Source organism: Vulpes lagopus, chromosome 1 (genome assembly GCF_018345385.1).
Source record: "Vulpes lagopus strain Blue_001 chromosome 1, ASM1834538v1, whole genome shotgun sequence".
NCBI classification, from domain to species: domain Eukaryota; kingdom Metazoa; phylum Chordata; class Mammalia; order Carnivora; family Canidae; genus Vulpes; species Vulpes lagopus.
In genome coordinates this window covers 9359993-9387451 of record NC_054824.1, presented here as the reverse complement: position 1 = coordinate 9387451, position 27459 = coordinate 9359993, and the positions used below count along the sequence as shown (strand labels likewise).

General features: G+C 33.9%; 1 protein-coding gene across 5 annotated transcripts in view; it reads right to left on the bottom strand.

Moving 5' to 3' along the window:
* ATG5 (autophagy related 5) overlaps positions 1-27459 on the bottom strand; it is a 124832-nt gene that overhangs the window by 16804 nt on the left and 80569 nt on the right. For all 5 annotated transcript variants that reach the window (XM_041760301.1, XM_041760304.1, XM_041760305.1 and 2 more), the window contains one exon: positions 1695-1812. In XM_041760301.1, coding sequence (XP_041616235.1) covers positions 1695-1812 — 118 coding nt within the window. The remainder of the gene's footprint in view (positions 1-1694; positions 1813-27459) is intronic.

Here is a 27459-nt window from a genome sequence, read left to right as displayed (position 1 = left end):
GCCCGATGTGGGACTCAATCCCGGGACCCCAGGATCACGGCCTGGGCCTAAGGCAGGAGCTAAACCGCTGAGCCACCCAGGTGTCCTTCTGGTACTAGTTCTGATGGCATTTTACATGCCCCTCTTCACCCCTCCTACTGAGCATTTATGCACTTAAGAAGAGTTAGATACAGGAATGCCACAAAAGGTAAGCATATTTGATTAAGAAAAATAGTTACAGTCACAGTCCAAGTGACCTGTTTTGAGTTCCATGTTCTTTGTTTAGTCATTCAGGCTGAAATATTAATATTCCCCTAGTTCCACTTTGTTTCCAATTTTGGTTGTTAGGCAAACTATTTCCTTAGACACTACACGCTTTTTGAACTGTTGTTATACAATTATTAGTCATGTACAAAATAATATAATCACCCCAACTTAGAATATGTTAACAAGAAACATACCATTATCTACTGAAGTTATATTATTATAATATTAATATGTTAATGCCTTACCTCTTTCCATAAAGGACATAAAGTAGGCAAGTTAAAAAAAATTTCTATATAATAAGTACAAGTCTGTGTAACATATTGATATGTTAATATTACATTGAAATTTCCCTAGTAACTTGGTAACCAATGGAACTATGATTATAAATCATTCAGCAATAGGGTGATGATCGAATTATGATACATTGATATGAAGTGCACAGCGTGTTAGGTGAAAAATGCAGCAAGACATACAATTTTATAAACATACACACCGCCCCTCTCAAATACTCAAGTGTCCACATGCATGTGTTGTTAACTGTGGCCTCTATGAGTTAGGGGATGACAGCATTTTTTTCTTTTATTATTTTCTGCATTTTCTTTTTTTACTTTTTAAGAAGATTTTATTTATTTATTCATGAGAGACAGAGAGAGAGAGAGAGAGAGAGAGAGGCAGAGGCACAGGCAGAGGGAGAAACAGGCTCCATGCAGGGAGCTTGACGTGGGACTTGATCCCGGGACTCCAGGATTGTGCCCTGCGCGGAAGGCAGGTGCTAAACCTCTGAGCCACCCAGGGATTCCCTATTTTCTGCATTTTCTTTGTGTTATTGCAATTAGGAAAATAGAATTCAGCAATTTTTATACTCTTCCTTTGCCTACAGGAAAATAATTTTAAACCTAAGCTACCAAATGAGGACTACAGATAGGAAAAGTTCTTAATTGCACATGTGAAATGTCAATGCCTAAGAGAACAATGTTGAAACATTAGGAAGTGGTAGAAAATTCAAATAAAATACTTATCCATTATTCAGTATTTTGAACTTTAAAATATCAACCAAAGGTAGGAAAGTTTTCTTAAGTTTTCTTACCATCTCTTATTCCTTTAGAATGAAGAGACACATTGCAAAATGTAAAATAGTATTTATCAGAACTGAACCCACAAATGAAAGACCAGGGCACCAGTAAGAGAGTAACTAAAAAGCAGTATTACTTTATTTTTTTTTTTTTTGCCAAAGAGAGTCAATTCCTTATTTTGTTAGTGTCAATAATTTATAAAATAACAAGTTAAACATTAAGTCCTTCTGTTTCAAAAGATTGTTTCTTACAAGATAATGAAAATGTTTTCCTGAAGTAACAAGCAAATGTTATTTATAAATGCAGAAAGCTTATGTTATACCTCAGTAATAAAGAGAAATGAAAGAAATGCTTTAATGTTGCTGACTACATTACCTTCAGGAGCAATTGCAGAAGGACACACTTCTTTGAGGAGATCGCCTAATGTATGTAATTGTCCATCTGCAGCCACAGGACGAAAAAGCTTCTGAATAAAAGGTCGTTCAGTTGTTGTCTATTTGAAAAATGAAAAAGAATTCAAACAATTAAGTCTTTGTTCCTGTGAATTACAAATTAATAGGTCAGAAATTTAAGCTGGTATCAGATGCCTTCTGATATAGTGTAATCACAAGCATACAACATCGCAAATGTGGTAATATAACCAAAAATGCTTAATACAAAATCAAGAAAATCTAATCATGAGGAAGCAACAGACAAATCCAAAATGTGTGATGTTTTAAAGACAATTGGCCAGAAGAGAAGAGAAAAAAAAAGAGAGAGAAGGAAAAAAAAAAGACAACTGGCTTCAACTCTTCAAATAAGTCAAAGGCAGAACAAAACAATACAAAAAAATTAAAAAGGATTGGTGAGACATAACAACTCAATACAAAAAATAAATCTTGACTGAATATTGGGTTGGGGGAAAATAAGCTATAAAACAATTCTGGAATAACTGGGGAAATGGAGAATGAACATTAGACAGTATTAAAAAATTAATGTCAAATTCTTAATGGTTATAAAGACAATATCCTTTTTTTTTTTTTTTTTTTAATAAAGACAATATCCTTTAAGAAATTCATGCTTACATAGTTAGGGATGAGGTGCCATGCTGTCTGAAACATATCTTCAAATGGCTGAGAGAGAGAGCACATGAGCGTGCATGCACGAGCGCAAATGTGGGAAAATGTTAACTGCTGGTGAATATAGGTGAAGGGTACAGTCTTTGTTGTTTTGTTATTTTTATTTTTTTATACGTTTAAATATTTTCAGGGAACAGACTCATAGAGAACAAACTTATGGTTGCCAGAGGGAAAGTAGGGGAATGAGAAAGATGGCTGAAGGGGAGTGGGAGATAAGGCTTCCAGTTACAGAATGAGTAAGTCACAAAGATAAAAGGCACAGCATAGGGAATATAGTCAATGGTACTGTATCAGCATTATTAGCACTATGTCATGATTTACTGCTAATAATTTCAATATTATCGACCACTTTTAAAATTATGTTTCATTTTCCTAAACTACTTCCATAGGAGCATGACAATGATGAGGAAAGTTTCATAAAACACAGGACAGAGGCCTTGGAATCAGCCAGTCTGTGAACAGCACTATCATTTATGTGCTCTATTTAAACCCAGTTTCTTTGGAAAATTGGGACATTCCAGGTCTCTTAAGTTTTTGTGGAAATGAGTGAAGAACTATGGCAAACACATAGAAACATAAAGACACAGAGAGAGAATGAATGAATGAATGAGAATATTCACTAATATTAACATGCCCGAACTATTATTTTAAGATATTAAGTTTTTACACTTTAAGCTTCCAGGGATAAAAGATCATAAAAACATACAAGAGAAGAAGAGAATAATGCCTTATATTTTATAAGTAAATTACTCATATATTCATATTTACAAATAGTACTTACCAATAGTAGTTTCTAAAATTTTTACATATTTTTTATATACTTTCATATAGTGCTTTTCAAGAAAATGATTTCAAATACCTAACCATTAAAGATAAGTTTGCTTGTTGTTGTTGTTGTTGTTGTTGTTTTTTAAGATTCTATTTATTTATTCATGAGAGGCAGAAACACAGGCAGAGGGAGAAAAGCAGGCTCCCTATAGGGAGCCTGATGTGGGACTCAATCTTGGGACTACAGGATCACACCCTGGGCTCAAGGTCAGTGCTAAACTGCTGAGCCACCCAGGGATCCCCAGTTTGCTTGTTTTTTAATCACAGAGGTGTATCTCAATTCTACAGTGTAACTATTAAAGATTTGGCAAAAAAAAAAATCTATTTTTAAGTATGGACATAAACTGAAATACAAGAAAAAACAGACATGATAATAAGTTTGTGAGCTACCTTTCCCAGCTTTTTTTTTTTTCAAGTAGGCTCTACACCCAGCATGGAGTACAATGCAGGGTTCAAATTCCTGACCTTGAGATCAAGACCGGGGCTGAAATCAAGAGTTGGACGCTTAACTGACTGAATGATCCAGGCACCCCAACTTTTCCTAGCTTTATACTGTATATTCAGTGGATAAATAAATGTTAAAAATTGTACTCCAATTAAGTATGTGTGGCAAGTATGTAAAAAAGTCTTGATAGTTGATAAAATCTTGATAATTAATATGCACTGAATATAAAGCAATTCACTTCACTAATTGAACTCTTTAGGATTTTTTTAAAAAAAGGTACGATGGATATCCTTCAACTTAGGAAGCTCATACATTTCACATAAGATGAAACAGAACGATATGATGCACAATCAAGGATTAACCATGTGAAGATAATAAGGGTTGGGGTGTTCAGAGAAGAAAAAAATGAATAGAGGACTGTAGTAATAATTTAAAAGAGCCACCCCCCACTTAAGGCTTTCTATCTTCCAGGCAATGAAGAAGCTTTTAAGACTTTTTAGCAAAGGAAGTGACGTGATAAAGAGGCTTTTTCTGAAGGCTAATGGAAAGCAGCACTGTGTACAATGACTTGGTTAAGAGGTAACTTCAGGAAGACGAGTGAGAGGCTGTCTGAATAATATAAGCCTATGTGATGACAACTAGGGCTGGGTCAAAGGAAAAGGAGGGTCAGAATTATACTCCCCAACTAAAAGAAATAAAGTTAAAATGTATCATCCATCGTCTGATCTGAAAACACTAAGATTTTCAGCCAAGTCAAAAAAACTTTTCAAGATTCATTCACCCCTTACTTTGTGACAAAACTGTGAGGTGGTTAGCTATAATAATATATACTGTAACAACCTAAAAACAATAGGCTAAAAAGGCCCCAAGTAGGCTTACCTAAGATATTAAAAAACAGAAAATGTTCTTCACTCCTTTTCCTAAAAAAATAGCTTATACCTTCTCTGTGGCTCTCGCTTCTACTCTCCCAAATCTGAGCAGTGATAATGAAGGTATAACTTCAATAACCTTTATAATGATATTATTTGCTTGGGTAGAGGAGAAAAGGCCTTTTCCTATTAACATATTCTAAATAAATTCTGTAGAATAGTAACCAAGAAAACTCATCAAAGGGCTGTTTCTCATGTAACAGAAACCTTACTTTAAAAAACAATTACTCAAAATACCTCAATCAAAAAACTAATAAACCTCTTCTGCTTAATATTTATCATACTACCTTTATATCCTTATTCTTTAAAATTTAGTGCTCTGGGGCGCCTGGGTGGCTCAGTTGGTTAAGTGTCTGCCTTTGGTTCAAGTCATGATCCCAGAGTCCTGGGATTGAGTCTCACATCAGGCTCCCGGTTCAGCAGGGAGTCTGCTCCTCCCTCTCCCTTGCTAGTGCTTGCTCTCTTGCTCTCCCTCTCTCTCACTCTTTCTCAAATAAATAAAATCTTTAAAAAAGAAAATTTGGTATTCTAGAAAAGAGCAGTCAGGTGTCTGAGTAAGTTACACCAAAGATTATGAAAACTACTCAATTTTAGGAGTCCTTAAAACAAAAGCCCTTTACAAACAGATCATGCATTCAAGTACTGTACAGAGGGCAATGGGAATGGAGGATGGATTCATGCAAATTTCTCAGCAGATCTCATTAAACCTAAGCTGAAGTTCAGCAGAGAAGACTAAATTATGCTAGAAGTATTTAAAACCTATCTTCCTCTTGAATATAGCAAATTTTAAAGATACAAAAAACTCCATGAACATGAATTTTGCAAACTTTAATTTAGTATACATGAAACTAGACAATGCTAATGATATCCATATATAATCTAAATCTTAGCCTGACAGACAAGAAAGCTGCTTCAACAGGAATATAATACTTAACCTAGCCATTTATTTGTAAATATGCAAACTATTTTCAGTGACTTCCAAGAAGCAGTATTGCTCTCTCATAAGAAATATGACTTTGTAAAGTCATCTTTGAAACTGCCCTTATTATTACTTTAACAGATATGTATGTTATTCGTTTTTTAAACACACCAACAGAATATAAAATTGGGGTGCTACTGGCTGGCTGCTCCCTATCCCTCCTCTAGCCATGTACCCTCACCAATGAAATGTAACTTTTCCAGTATGGAGAAGTTATGAGGTTCATTTGCTTTGGAAATATATTGAGCAGAGGCAAAGAAATCAAATTTATAAAAATATTAAATTAAATTTATAGAAGTTTAGTGACTCTTAACATATTTTCTTAAACTGACAGTTCAAGAGTTATACTCAAATTCTTAGAGATGATGTGTATTACAACTATAGTGTAAACTGCCAGCTAATCATATTATTAATCTTGTACCTAAGAAATAAGATACAAAGAAATAGTTTATTTTCAACACAGCCAAGCAGGTTAACATTAAAGCTGATAAAAGAAGAAATGTTAGGCTGAAAGTGTGTGGACTTTAAGTATAAGGCACAATGGACATATTAAGACCAAGTTTGATTCTTATGAGTTACATAAAGTATATATTGCAACAAAAATGCAAGGTAATTTTTGAAGAGCACAGGCTCTTGAGCCAGAAAGAACTGGCCTTAAGTCCATGCTGTGTCATTTATTACAGACCCATGGGCAGAGTTATCTGACTTTCCTGAACCTCAATTTCCTCAACTGCAAAACAAGAATAACTACACACACACACACACACACACACACACACACACACACGTATATGCATGGGCATAAATGAAGATAATATCTACATTGTAGAGTTTTTGAAGTAATAAAATATAAGCACAGCACAATCATGGTACATATGATTACCTAAATGAACATCCCAAAACATTTACTACCACCATGATCAACAGTTTTAGTTTTATCCCAATTTAGCAGACAAGTTTATTCAATCTTATTATCTCTTAAGTTCACTTGTCTGTATTCTAAAATCATGAAAATCAGCTTAAAGGAAATATTGATACACTAGACCTCATGAAAATGAAAAAAAAAAAACAACTAAACTTTTGCTCTGTAAAAGATCCTCTGAAGAAGATGAAAAGACAAGCCACAGCCTGAGAATACCTGTAACCACATTTCCAATAAAGTTCTTATATCTAGAACATATCAAGAATATAAAGAACTCTAAAATTTCAACAGTAAAAAAAAGCAAAGAATTCTATTAGAAAATGGGCAAAAGACACAGACATTACACCAAAGAGGATATACAGATGGCCAAAAAAGCACATGAAAAGATGTTTGACACATCATTAGACATTAAGGAAATGCAAATTGCACTACCCCAGTACATTACAATACACCTACAAGAATGTCTAAAATAAAATGCTGGTGAGCATGTGGAGAAACTAGATTGCTCATACGTTGCTGGTGGAAATGTAAAATGGTAAAGGTCCCTCTGGAAAAGAGTATGGTAGTTTCTTACAAAACTAAACATGTATCTACCATTAGACTCAGCAACTGCACGCTTGAGTATTCCCAGAAAAATGCAAACTTAGGTTCTCAAAAAGCTCATACATAAATGTTCACAGCAGCTTTACTCATAATACCCCCAAACTGGAAACAATCCCAATGTCCTTCAACAGGTGAGTGGTTAAACTACCTGTGGTATATCTATACCATGGAATTCTACTCAGCAATAATAATAATAATAATCAACCCTATTAATATATGCAATAACTTTTATGGAACTCAAGGGAGTGATGTTGCATGAAAAAAGCCAAAGTCAATCATACATACCGTATGATTCCGTTAACATAACATTAGTAAAATGATTAAGTTTTAGAGATGAGAACAAATTAGTGGTTGTCAGAGGTTAGAGAGAGGAAGAAGTGAGGCAGGTGGCTGTGGCCATAAAAGGGTAGCCAAAGGAATGTTTGTGTTGGAATAAAACTAATGAAATATGACTAAGGTTTGTAGATTGCATCAATGTCTATTTCCTGGTTATGATATTATACTATAGTTATACAAGATGTCAAGAATGAAGGAAACTGGATGAAGGGTATAAAGATCTTTCTGTTTTAAGATCTTTCGTAAAACTGAACGTGAAGATTATACATTTAAAACTGATGTAAAGCATTTAGAACAATGCCTCGCACATAGTAAATGCTAAGTGCTGTTATGTTCTCATTAAATGTGACTTGACGCTTGATAGAATTTACTGACTACAAATACGTATTTTGTATTGTGTCATAGTACAAAACATACAGGATTATAAGAAGATAGACTAATCTCACAGTCATCCTATCACTACATAGAATTACTGATAATTTTACTGTTTGGGTCATTTATATTGTATTAACATATAATATGAATTAGAAATGTTGATTTTTGTCAAAAATGACAATTTACAGGCAGAAGGGTACATAGCTGGCTCACGGATCACAGAGTCAGACAATGGCATGGCATCAATGACCACAAAAGGGAGGAAGAATCCCATCAGAGAGTAAAAGGAGATTCTACTCACTGAAACAAAGTGAGATTAAAAGTTATGAAAAAAAAAAAAGTTATGAAACAGAAAAACAGAACTTCAGCAAGGATACAAACAAGGTGCTCAGTGGATGCAGGATGATCCACTGGGTTGTGAACCTTAAAAATAGCCTTAATTAAAAGGCAGGAATGGGAGGAGTATGGGTTGGGGGTCGCCTACTGAAACAGCAGGTGGAACCTGATGATGATGAAAGACCTCGTTGTAAAAAAGAAACTTGGACAGAATCAAGGGTGCTTGTGTGGCTCAGTCTGTTAAGCATCTGACTCTTGATTTCAGCTCAGGTCATGATCTTAGGGTCGTGAGATTAAGCCCTGAGTGAAGTTTGGGATCTTCACTCAGCAAGGCATCTGCTTGAGATTCTCTCTCCCTCTCCCTCTGCCCCTCCTCCTGCTCATGAGTGTGTGCTCGCTCTCTAAAATAAATAAATAAATCTTCAAAAAAAAAAATGCTTGGACAGAATCATCCTAGCAAGTAGTATCCAGGTTCAGGATCTCCAACCACTGACTTGAATCACTGTAAACTGATCATTTGCTCCAGTGAGCCTTTGATGGGTGATGTTTTCCCTTTGGTTGGGCTAAGAACCAATTATTTTATTGATACTCTCTATATATTGTATTTTCCCAAGTGTAGTAACAAGTTTTGATATCATCAGCTACTGATGTGTGTATACTTTGCTTGTTAAGTTCTCTGAAATAGGATGATTAAAGATTTACTACATTTATACTTTATTTGATTTATAAGACTTCCAAAAGTATAGCAGGGGTTTCATTTGTTAGATTTGTAGGTATTTTTTAAAAAATCAGCTATCCTGAACTATAACTGAAATTAGCAATGTCTGTTTTTGACTAATAAAGAATTTAATTTGATTTGTTCTATTAACTATGTAAGTAGTACTATGTCTCTTAGAAGAAGTGAATCTAGAAGGATGAATAGTAATAAGTGAAAAAGATTGCTCTCATTTCTATATAAAAATTACTATATTTATAACTAGCATAAATTAAACTGAAATACATTACAAAAACTAGATTTCACAATTTACAACTCTAACACAAATAACTGTAAGTATGCCATCCATGCATAAAAGCTACCTCCAATATCAGAAACCTCACCAACAAAATCGGTGTACTTACATTTGACACACAATTTTAAAATATAAACTAAATTTAATATTTTGTAAAGCTTTACATGATAACTAGTGAAAGTTCCATTGTTACCAAGATGGTAATAAGGATGAAGACCAATAAAATTTTCTTATAGATCCTTAGGTTAAAAAAAAAAATCCACAATATAATACTTTACAGAAGCACATAGTCACTGATACTCCATTAAGAGCAGTGACAGGCATTACAAAGATACAAAGATAGATAAACTGCAATGAAGAAACCTGTATTTATTTCCTACCTATGCTTAAAAAAATGAGAAAGCTTATGACAAAAGTATGTGTATAGTGACAACAAAAACTATTAGCACAAACGTAGCTTGAATCAAATTATCCCAGTAGTGGTACCTATGAACAGGACCTCAGACTAATGACCAGAGAGCAGGGGGTAAATTACTTCAGAAATCTTCACCATTAGGGGATCCCTGGGTGGCTCAGTGGTTTGGCGCCTGCCTTTGGCCCAGGGCGCGATCCTGGAGTCCTGGGATCCAGTCCCACGTCGGGCTCCCGGCATGGAGCCTGCTTCTCCCTCTTCCTGTGTCTCTGCCTCTCTCTCTCTCTCTCTTTCTCTCTCTCTCTCTGTCTATCATAAATAAATAAATATTTTTTTAAAAAAAGAAATCTTCACCATTAGACATTTACTGAGTACTTAAGAGGGAACTGATGTTGGTAGAAACAAAATGAATAAAGGACATATAAATAATTGTAACATGGTGTTAAGAGATAAAGAAAATATGAACAAAGAGCTACAAGAGAAAAATTTAAACGCCTGAGCACAAAATTTAACTCTGCACTTCTTGGGCAGCTAGAGCAAAAACAAAACTAAAAATGAAAAAGCTTTGACTAGTTACATGATTTCATCTTCTAAGAGTGGAAGATATAAACTAGTAGGAACAAAGGAAAATATACTAAATATGGTAGAATGTAAGGCATGAAAACACTTGGGAGTTTCAAAAGAGGATGAAAACAAAGGAAGGAATATAGAAGGTTCTGAAGCTTCCCATTTGAAATACATAGTTGTTTTTTTTTTAATAGAGAAAGAGATAAAGCCATTTTAGGCAGAGTGCAGTACCAATTTTTTCTTTCATATGTCCCCTCCTCACTAAAGGATTCAGAGAACAGCGGCCGTATAATGATACCTGTGAGAAATGAGTGAATGGGTGGACAAAAGTGGGCTAAGAGCTTAGCATCTAGAGCTTGGAATGTCAAACGCAGTGACATTAACAAAGCCTTGGTGGAGTCCCAATTCACAACATGACTGACAGTGTACTTTGGGCAAATTACATCAATCTTTGGGAGTCTGTTTCTGAATTTGAAAAATGGCAGTAATATATATCTTTGAGTGACTGCTGTGATAAGATGAGATACATAAAACACCTACTGCAACAGGTACTTAACAAGAATTGGTTTTCATTCCTCCCTTTTAAACCACTGTTAACCATGGATCCAAGGAAATCTAACATTAGTCCACAAAGAATCAAAAACAGAGAGAATGAAAAGTAATTGGTTATTCAAGCATCAGTGCCCTTTGAAGTCTTGTTAATTAGAATAAATATGTGGCAGAGAGAAAAAGAAAACAGGGGTTTGCACAGGATATGCTGCCAGATATTACCAACAATGACACATGATATGTGCTTCAAACTGTCACATGCATATCTGGCCTAAGATATATTCATGCATGTCAAATTTTGTATCACAAGCTTTACAAAAGAAGCCTCATATTAAAATTAGCTTAAGAATATACACAATTATAATATCTCATTAAGTAAAAAGAACAGACCATTTTCAAATGAATGCTTTTAGACCTTTACAGTAAACAGTCCTTTGGTGGTGGGAAGCCGTGATGGGGGGAGAGGGACAAGGGGAGGAGCTGGTAGTAGTGGGGAGTCTGAGCCACTTAATCAGACTGCTTTTATCCTTTAGGTAGGGACTCAGAAGACTTGAAAATAAGCACTTTCTATAGTTATGCTACCAGAGTCTGAAGTCCACTTTTAATAGTCACAACACTAAAAACTAATAAACACGTGAAAAGCTGTCATTATTATGGTAAAGGAGACTTAATCCTCAAAGCAGTAGTATCTTAATTAAGATAATTAAATGAAAGCACTCATCAGATTTATATCCATACATCTGGTTTGAAGTTTGTGTTTTGTGTTATTTAAATTGTTATGTGTATTATAATTCTGTCTAGACAATGCCAAATATATTTTGTCACATAAATGGTTAAGGCAAATTTTCTACAAATACAGGCAACAGTCTGTGTGTTCCTCAAATCCATTCACTGAATAAAATGTGTTACAAGGAAGCACTATTTCCCTCTTAGACAAGAGTGAGATCAACTTAATGCGATTTAAGAGTCGATTTATAAAATAAGTTATGGCTTTTAAATTTTGTATATGAAATTATGAGTATGGTGGCCAAATGAGAAGCTTCCTATAAAAGTGCTAGGATTGATGTTTTTAGTAATAATTATCTTACTTCTTCTAAGGTTTCTTCCAAAAGATTTCAAAACCATAACAAGGGAATCACAGTTTCATAGTTTCAAATTTCATGATCTATAAGAGCTTTGAAATATCTGCTAATTTTATCCAAACCTACACTAAAAAAGTACATACAAGATTGATACAATTAATAAAACTTTTTTCTACCGAAGAATAAAAGGGCACTTTTGTATACAGCCTATTTCTATCTTTATGGCTTACTTACATAAAATAATTAAGCAGCATTTTTAATTTGTATAAATAAAGAAATCAAAGTGGCAAGAAAAAGCATCTGAATAAAAGAAGTTGTACTGACCACAGAACTGAAATTCTCTTCTCTTGATGCTCGGTCAAGTGTCTCATCCACTAGAAAAGTGCTTCTAACCCTGGGCTAGGAGCTAGTGAAGCTCTACAAAAATCTTTAGCCCTCTGAGCATGGTTTGTGGGTTTTACAGGGACTGCTACATAAAGTTTATAATGTTGGAATGTGGATAATTATGTTTCTGACACAAACTTTTAAAAATTCATCTTACTAAAGTATCATCAAAAGTAGACTTCATAGGAGTGCATGGCTGGCTCAGTCATTAGAGCCCCACACGGGGTACAGACTTTACTTTAAAAAAAAGTGGATTTCATAAATTCTGGTGATTTCTTTTTTTTTTTTTTTTTAGCAGCAACTGAAAACAAGTTGAGAAATATTTCACAGATCTTGAAGTAATCTAGTGATTAAAGAACTCAAAAAACATAGCACTTGACTACTCTGAAGAATAAATGAAAAAAAGCAAGTAGTGAAACTATAAAACTCTTAGAAGAAAACAGAAAAGGAAATCTTTATGGCCTTAATTAGGCAATAGTTTCTTAGATATGACAAGTCGCACAAAGGACCAAAGGAAAACCAAGTTGGGACCTCATCAAAATTTAAAATCTCTGTATTTCAAAGACACCATCAAGAAAATGAAAAGAAAACCACAGTGTGGGAGAAAATATTTGCAAATAATGTATCTGACAAAGGATTCATAACCAGAATATACAGAGAAAGTCTTGCAATCAACAGCAAAAAGACAACTAAATTAAAAAATGAGCAAAGAATTTGAAGATATTTCTTCTAAGATGATATACAAATGACCAATAAGCACATGAAAAGATGTTTAACATCATTAGTAATTAGGGAAGTGCATATCAAAACCAAAAATATATACCCCTTTATACCCATTAAAAAGCTATACTTAAAATGACAGAAAACAACTAGTGTTGGCAAGTAAGTGGACAAATAGGAACTATCAAACGTTGTTGGTGAGAATGTAAAATGGTTCAGATGCTTTGGAAAACAGTCCAGCAGTTCCTCAAAAGATTAAGCATAGAACTACTACATAACTCAGCAATTCCACTCCTAAGTATCTACCCAAGAGGAATGAAAATACATGTCTACACAAAAGCTTGTACATTAATGTTCACAGCAGTATTCATTCATAATAGCCAAAAGGTAGAAACAATCCAAATGTCCATCAATTGATGAATGGATAAACAAAGTATAATATTTTCATGCAGTAGAATATTAGTTGGCTGTAAAAAGGAATGTACTAAAGCATTTGACAACACTGATGAACCATGAAAATATAATGCAAGTAAAAGAAGCCTGACACAAGAAGCCATATATTATATGATTCCATTTACAGAAAATGTTCAGAACAGGCAAAGAAAGACAGTAAGCATATTAGTGGCTGACATTGGCTGGACAAAAGGGAGAATGAGGAGTGATGCTAATGTGGTATAGGGTTTCTTTCTGGGATGATAAAAACATTCTGGAATTATATCGTAGTAATGGTTGCACCAACTGTCTGAATATTCTGAAAATAAAAAGGAAACAAATCAAGGAATAGTACACTTTTAAAGGAGAAAGCTTATGATATCAAACTTATACCTCAATAAAACTATTATGAGAAAGAAAATAATGTAAAAACCCCTCATATGGATCATGAGAGGAGTATTTCTGGGATGACAGCCCACATTCATCATAGTTTGATTTCTAAGCATTCATCATATCACATATTTATTTCATGAGTTTTTTAAAAAAATTGTAACTATATTTTCTCTCAAAATTAAGAAAAAAAATTGTAAAGGAGGTCAAGAGCCCCCAAACAATAGGATCAGAGAAATATTCCTGCCCTCATTAATTCCAAAAAATTAGAGGTTTTTCTTTAAAAGGTTATATAGCATAATGGCAATTTTATTGTTGCCTGTGGAAATTTATATAACTTTGCCTTAAATGTTCATCAAAACTCATTTAAAATTCATACTCTGATACTTAAAGCCAGTGTTCTAAAATTTTAAAAATGCTATTTAAAAGAGGGTAAGGTTTACTAAAATAGACATAGATTTAATAATAAGGGGTTATATAAAATAGAGGTAAAGTACTTTACCAAGTACAGTGTCTGGATCATAAAAAATGTCCTTATTGATAAACTGCTATCCAGACTGTAGATTCATATGTCTACTGTAGCTAAGCTTTCTCAAAAACCTCTCTACCAGATGAGCAGAGGAACTGATCATCTTCCTTGTCCTTCCTTATTAGCTTGGAATCTCTGATTGCTATCCACACTACTATGACCTGAATGGGGAGGACAGACTGCAGTAAGAGAGAACTCTTCCTCTTGCAGACTCTTGACTTAGAATCTGGAATGGTAGGGTGCCTGAGTGGCTCAGTTGGTTGAGCATGGGACTCTTGGTTTCATCTTGGGTCATGATCTCAGGTTTATGAGATAGGGCTCAGGGCTCAGTGGGGAATCAGCTTGGGATTCTTTCTCTCCCCCTCCCCTCCACACAAGCCCCCAACTCCCCAAAAATGTGAAATTTAGGGAATACAATTATGCATAGAGAACTGTCTACAGAATCTAAAGTAGGCTGATATATCCCAAGAATATTTTATTTCAAGATGGTAATAATCCAATACCACCAATTCAGCAAGTCAAATTACATGTTTCGTTTTCATAATGGAAGTTTTAAAATAGCACAAACACTTATTCAGTACACTAAAGTGGTGATTCTTAAACAGGGTTCTAAGAGGATCATATACATCAAAGATGAATTCTTGTGTAATTTAGGTGAGTTTATCTAAGGAAAGGAGATTGTGGTGAGGTGAGGCAAGAGGCATTCTGCTTCAAAGAATTCACTAGTAAAGGAGGATACTGCGGCTAACAGTTACTATCACTGTACTTACTTTAGAGCCCTCTTAGAAACCAGGTCCTAAAGAATGATCAACTGGATTGGCCTCATGAATAGGTATCAGCCAAACTACAAAATGAATGAGAGCGTGGTATTCCAACTTAAAATACAGTGCTTTAGGTAGTTTTTTTTATTCTTCCAAAAGTAGCATCAATTTTCCCCAGAATTATAATTAAAGGAAACCTTCCTTATTACACAGAATATAGATGTCAATAATATTTAATGTGGGCATTGTTAAAACACTCCAAAGTAATAAAACTATTCATTTGTGTATGATATGACTTAGAAAGTCATGGGAGTAAAAAAATTTTTAAATTTTACAATGATAATGTGTTAGGGGGAAAAGCAGATTTGTTAGTTCTACTCTATTAAGGATTCCTCAAGCAATGTAAAAACTAAGTTCAAGTTACACTTTGAAGTGTACAACCTTTTGAAAGCTACTCTACCCTGTTTTATATGAAGCATCTGTAGCTAAAATGAACACCTAGTGAAAAGTACAGATGCTGCATTACATAAGCAGACGTCAGAACTGGCCCAAGCTGATTCTAAGTTACTTTAAACATGTACACAGAGTCAGAAATTAGCTATGGCTTACTTCTTAGAAGTAAGAGATAATTACCCTCATCATGATGAAAAGGATTTTCAATGTAAGCTAATAGAGTTATTTTTCCTATAGCAAAGCTCTGCTTTTAAAAATAAACTTCAAAACTTTAATTAAAATAGGAAATGCTTTACTACGTAGTAAAAACACTTCTGAGTTTATTGAGACAGAGAAGAGGAAGGACTCTGTAAAGGAGGAAAGCTGGGACAGAAAAATGAAGAAAAAGATAAAGGGGGAGGAGGAAAAGAGAGAAAGGAGGAGTAAAAGGATAGAAGGACCTATTGAAATATTTTCTCTCAAATTTTAAACTAGCAGGAGAAATTCTTTCCTTTTATATACATGAAATAACCAATGTATCTCTTATATATGCTTTGAAAAATCTAGACAAATGTTTAAGAATCTTTATTACAATGGATTTCTGAGTCTTCAGTTTTGAAAGCATGCTACTTCTTAATATGTTAATTGTCTACACTGCAAATGTAATTTCCATTAACGATGTTTTAAAGACAAGTTTAATATAGTATAAAACATGGTTAAAATAATTCAGTAAGTAACATACATTAGTTTGACTTCTCAAAGTTCTGTACATATTAACTTGGCCATGTATCTAATATATAAATCACTCATAGTGAACTCAATAATCATGTGAAATACTCAGCTTATTAATTCCTATCATTTCACGTACAATTTTAATTAATACATGTTGTGTACAGAATTGTGTTATAACATATGCATGTACACAGGTGACTTTCACAAAAAGATCACAGCCAACTCAAATAGGGTTTCCAAATGTAGACCCAATTCTGCTGAACTCAGGATCAGATATATCATTCCACTGATAGAAACCTTTCCCTCCTACTTACCCTCCACAAACAATAAACTCAAACAGTGGTTCACTAAACACTTATTTTCCTTTAAATTTTTAGCCTTTTTAGAAGCATACCTGAGAGATACATCCTGTTTGAGAGATATATTCTGTAAAATGCCTCCAAAGCATCAAAGTAAGATAATACATATAATTGAATGTTTATACTAGATCCTATTTCTTTTTTTTTACTAGATCCTATTTCTTGAGAATTAGCATTTTAATTTATTAATCAATCCTATAAAAGTAGTAACTTGCCTAAAGACTTGAGGAGTTTCAAATATATATATACATCAATGTCTGTACTTATAGGTAATATCTCTACAATCAATACATATATCAATATATCTATGTAGGTTTTTCAGATTTTATATTATCTCCTTAGTACTTCTTACTATAAACAGTTTGCATGGATAAGAGATTATGTAACCTCCCACAAAACCTTGAAAATTAAAAGCAAAACAAAAATAAGTATGACCCAACAACTAAGATATACACCCCATCAAAGACTATATTGTTAGGAAATGAAATGTCAAAATTTGTCAGGCCCAGGGCAGACATAAAGAATAGGACATTAGTCCTGTATTTTTTTCCACTGGTTTTTCCTTCTAATATCCTAAATGATCACCCCATTTGTTACCTACTTGAAATTATTAGTAAGTAGTTATTTTAAAAGTATGAGTAATTAAACCAAAAGCAACTGTCATATTTACCCAAAAGAAGGAACCACTACTAAGAATCAAAGCCCAGTAATTCTGTTCTTAAGAGACAGGTGTTGTGTGTTCTGGCATGTTATATGAAAATCACTTATGAGAAGAACAGAAAAAAATCAGAAGGTAGTTTTCACTATTGGAATAGATACATGATTAAGCAAATTTTCTTACACAGTGAAATTATCAACAGATTAAATGACCCCCCGAAGGGGCATTATTTCTAGATGTTGGCATTCTCTGAGATGGAAAGAAAGGGGACTGAATGAAAAATGTGACAGTCACACAAAGAAACCAATTTGGGTCTCAGATCTTTTCAAATACTAGGTTAAGAGAACATTAATTGGGACTAAGCTTAGACTTGCAACTGCCAAGACCTTCTTAGGCCAACCCTAAACTGGGAAGCTAAAACCCATGTCAGGGAAAGTTGGGGAAAGATGGGAAGACAAGGCAATTATGAAAGCAGCAGCAAGACTCTGGCTGACCTTCCTAAGGTATTTAGGTTATGTCGGGCATATGCTACAAGGGTTGTCAATCCACCGCCCCCCCCCCCAAGAAACTCAAACATCAACTGAAATCTGAGGTGCCTTAATAACCATCATTAAGGAGTTAACTTGTCATAGAAATATTTTCGTAAGAGTTATACATGAAGATCATAGTTTGTGATATAAATACTACTGAACTTAGGTATGAAACAGCTCTATTTTCATTTTGGCCAACAGTTAGAACTTTTTAAGCCATCTCACATTTAAAATTTTGACTAATTTCAAACTCACCAACTGGTCAAACTTCAAACTCACCCAACTTATTTTTACTAAACCTACTCACATTTTCAAAGAGGTATTAAGGACAGGTGAAATTGTCAAGAGCAGAGAAGGAGTTATAAGTGACAATAAGGCTAATTTTTACATATGTTAAAATATAATCATAAAAATAGTAAACATTGTATTATAATCAAGAATTTCTTTGTGGAGAAAGTTAGAAAATCATTTTTAGGGAAATAATTAAGACTATCTTATCATAATCCATCTCTTTTAAAATGAGGTATTTAACATTTTGGCTTTTAAAATTATCCCATACTACCACATGCTTAAGCCTGGGGAGTGAGGTTTATTCTATTCCTAAATTTGAAAGTTCAGATTTTAAAGTGATCACTAAAAACTGCTTAATTGGTAATTAGAAAAGGAACATTCTATAAATAAAAGAGAAAGAAGACCACACAATTTTAGCTATCTGTTTCAATCTCTTCACACCAAAGGATGTTATATTTTTACTTTCTGTCCATGTATTTTCTCTATTAGAAGAAAAAAAGGACTAAAGGCAGGAAACAACCAAAAGGGTGGAGTAATAAGAAGCCTGATGTGTGTAAAAACTGGAAAACCATCTCAAATGGAAAGTTACAAGAGAAGAGAGTAAGAAAATAAAAGAAATGAACCTAACGTTTATCAAAGGGAACAGTGATTAAGAGTTTGGGCTCTGGAGCTGGGCTATCTAAATTCAAATCCTAGTTCCTCCACTTACCTTATAAGGTGAGTGACCTTGGGCAAGTTTCAATAACCCATCTTTAGTTCAATTACCTAATCTACACATTAGAGACAATACCAGCACATATCCCAGAGGGCTGTAGTAAGGATTAAATGAATTAGAAATGTAAAATATTTAAAATAGTATCTGGCATATAGTACTCAATAAATGTCAACCACTTTGTTATATATCTACAGTTAGCTACCAGCAATATTTTCTAATCTTGAAAATATTAAATAAAACAATGACCTAGCTTAGTAAAACCAATATTGAGAAAATGCTGACTTTATTTAAATAATAACTTTAGTAGTTTGCAATAACAACAACTCTGCATATTTTAATTTCTCCAGAAATAAATTAGGGACATTTGCCATTAGATTATCTATGTAACAAAGTAATAAATAAAGCAAAATTTTAAAAAAGCTCTAATAAATATCATTTGCTCTCTCATCCAATGTTTTAAAAATAAAAACAGTAAATGATCTGTATCAAAAAGTTCCCAATCCTATAAAAGACAATTGTCTTAAAATATATCCACCAAGTAAGCTTATAATTTATACTTGCTTTCATTTTTCAAAAATCCACATAGGAAGCAATTTAAGTCTAAAACGATCTCAGAAAAATAAAAAAATAAATAAAATAAAACGATCTCAGAGTAGTAACTAGATTATTTAGCAAGGGCAATCAAAACTTGCTGTGTTGGGCTGCCCCCTACAGGCCTCAATTCACCAATCTCTTTTAAAAGGAGTGTTAAGTAGAGAATATCCTCTGAGTTTTAACATTAAGAATATTAATACTAAGGCAATACTTTATGTCTTCATTCATTCATTCTAGCAGGAAATAGTCTCAGAGAAACAACTGTAAAGATATGATGAGAAATTATATAATTCCTTGTCCGTCAAGAATTCACAGGTTACCGCTTACAGAGAAACTACATAGACTCCAACGGATCCACAGTGAAATATTCAAAATGGCTTAAGAAATGTCTACGTTATATCACAATGCTGTGTATAGAAAAAGAACTAGCTATGAAACTCAAGATTCAAATTCTACTCCTATTTCTGCCATCGAATATCCATTTGAACTTTGGTAAGAGTTTTGTGCAAGTTGTCTTTCTAAAATTAGAGGTTTGAATTAAGACGATTCGTAAGGCTTCCTTTGGCTCTGATATTCTATAATTGCACTTGTCACAATGAAAAGTAGAAGGAAATATTTTTTAGAAGGAAAGGTTTTATTTTTTTATGATTATTTATTTATTTATTCATGAGAGACACAAAGAGAGGCAGAGACATAGGAGAAGTAGGCTCCCCACAGGGTGCCTGATGTGGGACTCAATCCCAGGACCCCAGGATCACACGACCTGAGCCAAAGGCAGATAGATGTTCAACCACTGAGCTACCCAGGTGCCCCTAGAAGGAAATGTTTTAAAACAAAGTTGAGAGAAAGAAGAAATAATTTCTACATGGTATGAAGGGTTGAAGCACCTATGGAGAAATCAAGAAAGACTTCTTGGGGGAGATGACATGTGAATTGAGTTTAGAAGTGTTCTGTGAATAAGGGCTATTCCCAGGATGAGTGAACAGAATAAAAAAATAAAACACTTTTAGTTTTGAGGAACTATGTGATACTATTCGGTTGGAGTTTAGTTATGTTTTACAAAAATCAAAGTAACAGGAACTAAAAGTTAGTGAAAATGGCCAGAAGGGGATAAATGCAAATGGTTCTGCATTTATCTGGTAAATACAATGGACATTTACCATTGGTACATTACAATGCACAATTCTAAGAAATGGATCAAAAGTGATTCCAAAGTATTGCGTCTAGGACCTTGAATGAAAGTGGTAAAGAAATAGGGAACTGAAACAAAAAGAGGAGGTTATATGAGTATTTGGTAGTGAGGAGAAATAGATTTTGGGGATCAAGGAGAGCCTCACAGAGAAGAGTATGCTAAGACCAGAAATACACTCTTAAATGGAATGAGCTATTTGTCAGATATGTCCCACCAATCATAAAAATAAGAGAACGTAGGAGGCATGGCAAGCCATTATTGTTGCTGATAAAATACAGCAAAACTAATGACTTACACCAATAACATCTAATAATAAAATAATAACAGCAAATAAGCAAATTATTTACTATGTATCAAGCACAATACTGTATTAAAGGTAATATATTTAATCTTTACAACAACTCCATAATAGATTATTATTCCTATTTTACAGATAATAAAATTGAGGTCCAGCAATGTGAAATGAGTGCCCCAAATCATACAGCTAGTGGAGATATAAACTTAATAAAACTGCCTTACTGAAAACTTCTCCATCTTAATGTTACAGATGCAATTCTTTCAAATTTTTAAACATTACTTATCAGAGAATCTATGTGGGAAAAATTTCTAAAATAATAAAAAATGTACTTTACAAAAAAGTAATCTATCATTTATAGCAATATTCATGCTCAAGCAATATATTGGGTTAAAATTTTTGTATTTAGAAATAATTAGGAAGAACAGATCTCTTAAAATAAAAACCTTAGAAAATTCTTCAGTCTTTATTTTCCTCCCCAAATTTCTACAAAATCCACCTATCTAAATTTAAAGACTAGTAATCATTGTGAAGGAGCATCTGGGTGGCTCAGTCAGTTAAGCACCCGACTCTTGATTTTTGGCTCAGGTCATGATCTCAGGGGATCAAGCCCCACCTAGGGGCTCTAAGATCTGCACTCAGCATGGAGACTGCTTAAGATTCTCTCTCTCTCCCTCTGTCCCCCTAATCCTTTTTTGCTTGCTCTAACAAAAGAAAAAAAAATTCATTATAAAGTGATAATGTCCTCAATAATGGTGGAATAACTCAAATATCATCTTCTCCATAAATGTACCAAGAACACTGGCAAAAATTGTCAAAAATCTGAATAGATCTCTAACAAATAAGAGAATAAATTAGTAATTTAAAAATATTCCCACAAAGAAACAGCAGGACCATATGGCTTCACAGGTGAATTCCACCAATTAAAGATTTAACATCAATCCTTCACAATCTCTTCCAAAAACTTAAAGAGGGAACATTTCCAAACTCATTCTATAAGGGCAGTATTACCCTGACATCAAAACCAAAGATGTTACAATATAAGAATACAAGAGACTTATAATCCTTATGACTATATACAAAAATTCTCAACAAAAACTAGCAAACTAAGTCTAGTTACATATGAAACCATGACCAAATGGTATCTACCCCAGGAATATGAAGGTGGTTCAACATAGAAACTAGATAATAGAAAAAATATTTGACAAAAATCCAACTCTTTAATGATAAAAGTACTCAACAAAATAGGAGAAGTAGAGAATTCAATCTTATAAAGGGTACCTAAGAGAAACTTACATGCTAATATCATACTCAATGGTGAAAGATTGTGTAAGACAAGGATGTCCAGTTGTCATTTCTATTTTGACACCATGCTGGGAATTCTAGTCAGGCAAGAAAAATAAAAAGCATCCAAATTGGAAAGGAAGAAGTAAAACTATCTCTTTTTGTAGTGACATGATCTACAAAGAAAATTCTAAGGAATCAGAAAAAAACTATTGGAGGTATAAATAAACAAGTTCAACAAGGCTGCAGGATATAAGATCAATATTCAAAAATCAGTATTATTAGGGTGGTCTGGGTGGCTCAGTCAGTTAAGCATCTTACTCTTGATTTTGGATCAGGTCATAGGATCTCATGGTTGTGAGACTGAGCCCAGTGCTGGGTTCCCCACTTGGCAGGAAGTCTGCTTATCCCTCTCCCTCTGCTCTTCCACCTAACTTGCACTCTTTCTCTCTCTACCAAATAAATAATCAATCAAATCAATAAAATATTTTTTAAAAAATCAAATAAATCCATAAAATCTTTTTTTAAATCAGTATTATTTATATATACTAACAATGAATAATCTAAAAATGATAAAAACTGGATCAAAAAATATGCAGGAGTAAATAAATTTAACAAAAGTATGAGGAGACTGTATACTGTAAACTAATCTTGTTGAAACAAACTGATGACCTAAATAAATGGATAGAAATCCTATGTTCAAGGACTGAGAGACTTAATACTGTTGGTTAGGACAGCAATACTCCACATATTGATCTATGTATTCAATATAATTCCTATCAAAGACCCACATGCCCTTCTTGCAGAAAATGATGAGCTGGTCCTAAAATTCATATGGAAATGGGAAAGATCCAGTATAGCCAAAATAATTTTGAAAAAATGAACAAAGAGAGGGGACTCATATTTCTCAATTTAAAACTTACTACAAAACTACAGAATTCAAGATGGTGTGGTAATGGCATAGCTTAGACATATAACCAGTGGAACAGAAGTGAGTCTACATATAAAAACCATACATTTGTGGACATTTCCAACAAGAGTGCCAAAACAATCCAATAAGGGGGAAGAGAATTCTTTTCAACACATCATGTTGGAAGAACTGGAACATCCGTGTACAAAGAATGAAGCTGGACCCCCATCCCATACTATGTACCAAAATGAATTCAAAATGGATCAAAGATCTAAATGGAGGCAATAACACTATAACACTTTAGAAGAAAACACAGGAAGAAATCAGGAAGATTTCTACAGGAAATCACCTTGTTTAGGCAATGGTTTCTTATGTATGACAACATAAAAGCATCAAAACCAAAGAAAAAATGAACTTGATTTCATCAAAACTAAAACCTTTTGTGTTTCAAAGATACTACTAAGAGAGTAAGACACTCCACAGAATAGAAGAAAATATCTGTAAAGCATATATCTAGTAAAGGTCTAGTATCTAGAATATATAAAGAACTCATAAATCAACAATGAAAAAAACCACCTAATTTAAAAATGAGCCAAGGATATATTTTTTAATTTATTTATTTATTCATGAGAGACACAGAGAGAGGGACAGAGACATAGGCTGAGGGAGCAGGTTCCCCATGGGAAGAAGCCTGATGCAGAACTCAATCCCAAGACCCTGGGATCATTACTTGAGCCAAAGGCAGAGCCTTTGGTGTCCCAATGAGCCAAGGATTTAAAGAAATATTTCTCCTAAGAAGAGACACAAATAGCCAGTAAGCATATGCTCAATATGTCATTAAGTCAATAGGGAGATGCAAATCAAAATCACAGTGAAAATACCCCTTCATATCTACTTAAGATGACTATACTAAAAAAAAATGAACAAGTGTTGGCAGTGATATGAAGAAATTGAAACTGTCATATATTGTTGATGAGAATGTAAAATGTTTCAGACAATTTGGAAAACAGTCTGGCAGTTCCTCAAAAGGTTAAACAAGATTACCACTTGTTCCACTGATAGGTATATACTCAGAGAAAACTGAAAACATCTCCACCGAAGAACCTGTGCATAAGTGTTCATGGAAGCATTATTTATAATAGTCTAAAAGTAGAAACTACCCAAATGTTCATCAGCTGATGAATAGATAACAAAATGTGGTATGTCATACACCAAAATGTTATTCAGTCGTAAAAGGGGATAAAGCACATACTACAAGATGGGTGAACTTTGAAAGTATTATGTCCTGTGAAAAAAAAGGCCATGTTAAACTGTATGTCCATAATAGTATTGCTAAAGGGTATAGGGTCTCTTTTTGAGGTGATGCAAATGTTCTGAAAATAGTGGTGATGGTTGTGAGAATGAATAACAGGACTTCAACTTTCAAGTTACTTATTGTTTTATAACTGTTATCTTCATTGGATCAGAAGTTATTTTTTAGAACTGAGCATCCATTCTGTATCTTAACATAGAACATACAAATCCTATTTTTTAAGCACAGATGTTTCAATATGTGTCTTAGCATGCTACTGCCACAGCTAGAATATGAATTAAGTATTTTAGACACTCTTCCCCAAGGAATACTGTTACATAATTCTTTATATGAAAAATAACATATATTAACAATTATACATAAAGGATATTCTGGGAGTGAGGAAGCTTAATGTTTTCCCCCTTTCACTCCTAAAGCAGTTCTCCTGAGCTAAAGCAGGTGCTTGGGGGAGCTGGCAGGCAGGGACTACATGGTGGGAGCCATAAACCTCTGCAGTGTTCTCTCAGGGTGGACAAGAGATTTTGGACCATCAAGTATACAGACTCCAAAAACTAAGGAAAAGCTGTGTAAGAGGTTGGATCCTTTTTACTCTTGAGGCAGGGAGAGAAAGAGAAGACCAGGGAAATATTTCTACGAAAAGCCCTAAGAGGAATTGATATCTTGGGTATTTACAGAATATCTGCAATATGAAATATTTCATTTATATTAATATGAATTATAAATATTAAACAAATACCCTTGAAATAAAGGCAGACCCCAAAATGGAAAATCTACAGTAACAGCCCAAAAGTGAAGATAGTACACTGTTTGGCAAAAACCAGGCATTAAGAAACCTAGAAGTAAAAGTGGTATAAAGGTCTCTATATAGTGGAAGAGGGAGGAGTACACGGAAGGGAAAGTATTCTAAAGGTTTCATCTTATGGAGAGGAAAAGCAGTAAGTGTGTCAATGAGGAAAATGGGTAGGTTCTTATAATAATATGATTATGAGCTTCAGGAAAGGGGAAGGTCAACATTAAAGGAATGGAAAAACAGAATTATCAAATTAAAAAGGATAGAAGGGGAAAACAGTAACTTCATTAAACTACTCAGTAATTTAGCATCCACTTCTAATTTAAAAATCTAGAAGGAAATTCATTTGATCTGATAAAGGCTATGTATCATTCTAAATGATTAAATACTAAAACCGTATCAATGAATACCAGAAGCCAAACAGAAATGTCTACTAGGACCATTATTTTTCAACAATGTCTTAGCAATGTAATACTAGCAATACAATGAAACAAGAAAAAAATGGTTGATAAAAAATGATGGGAAGTGGTGTTTTTGGTTTTGCTTTTTTTTTTTTTTTGACTGATGCCATAAAACAGTATGTAGAAATGGAAATGAAATGAAGAATAACACCTATAAAACACCTAAAATAAATTATAAAGAGCTTTAGGAAAAGTTTGAAGGAAAGTTTTAAATCTACACACAACATAAAATCTGAATAAAAAATTTTTTGTTTTCTTATCTAGGAAGACTTAATAACTTAAGAAGGTTAGCTCTACCAAAATTAAAAATAGAAAGTTAATGTATTTTCATCTGCAAATGAACAAGGGGCTATGGGGAATTGAAAAATTATTTTAAAAGTCATGTAGAAAAAAAATTAATGACAAAGAACAAACATGAAAAGTATTGAAAAAAAAAAAAAAAGGTAAGGGGTGAATTTCCCCAGCAGGTATCAGAGGACTAAATAAAATCAAATAAAACTAATACTGGTTTAAGAATAAACATATATAGCAATAGAACAATATAGGGAATCCAAAAATAGATCCCAGTAGTCAAAATATTTTAATGTAAAGCAGAGGTGGCATTTTTATCCAATAGGAAAGGGATAGTTTGTATCAGGAGTCTATACACTATGGCCTGCAACTCCAACTGTGCCCTTCACCTGTTTTCATATATAAAGTTTTACTGGAACACAGCCACGTCCATCATCTGCAAATTGTCTGTGGCTGCTTTTAAGCTACAGTTATGCAGGTGCAACTGAGATCACCTGGCCTGCAAAGTTGAGAATATTTACTATCTGGCTCTTTAAAGAAAAGGTTTACCAGACCTTAGTTTATTTAATAAATGATCTTATTGCAATAAGCCAGCAGATGGAAGGAAAAAAGATGTACCTCTATATTTTACACAGTACATAAAAATAAATTCTAGATGGATTAAAGATACACATACAAAAAAATCTAGGTCAAGAGAAAGCTACATCAGAAAACTATGTACAACCCGTAGATACATGGGGAGGGGTCTTTTTAACAACAACAACAAAAATCCATACACCACTAATTAAAAAAAAAAAAAAAAGAAGATACAACCGGCTATATTTCATCTAAAAAACAACAAAATAAACAAAAACCAAAAGAAAAACACAATAATAAGTGCTAGTGATGATGCAGAGAAATTGGAATCCTTGTGCACTATTAGTAGGACTACAAAATGGTGCAGCTGCTCTGGAAAAAAAGTACGGTAGCTTCTCAAAAAGTTAAAAACAGCATTAACCATATGATCCAGCAATTCTACTTCTGGGTATATACCCAAAAGAACAGAAAGCAGAGTCTCAAAAGGATATTCATACACTTACTGTGATGGTAAGTTTTCTGTGTCAATTTGGTTGGGCTGTGGTGCCCAGATATTTGATCAAACATTATTCTAGATGTTTCTGTGGAGGTGTTCTTTTGAATGAGATTAACATTTAAATCCACCGACTCTGAGTTAAGCACAGTATGCACCACAGGGTGGATCAGTGTCATCCAATCAGCTGAAGGCCTTAATGAAACAAAGACTGACCTCCTTTGGGCAAGAAGGAATTCTGCTGGACTCTAACTATAACTCTCCCACTAAGACTCAGCTTGCCGCCCCACCCCATCAAAGGCTGGGCTCACCAAATCTCACCAGTCATGGGAACCAATTCTTGAAAATAAATTTGTCTCTCTCCCCATCCTGTTGGTAGTTCTATTTCTCTGGAAAACCCTGCCTAACATACCCATGTTCACAGCAGTTTTATTCACAATGGCCAAAATCTGGAAGCAGTCCTAGCGTCCAGGAGTGGATAAACAAAACATGGTGTACACATATATGCTATGACACAG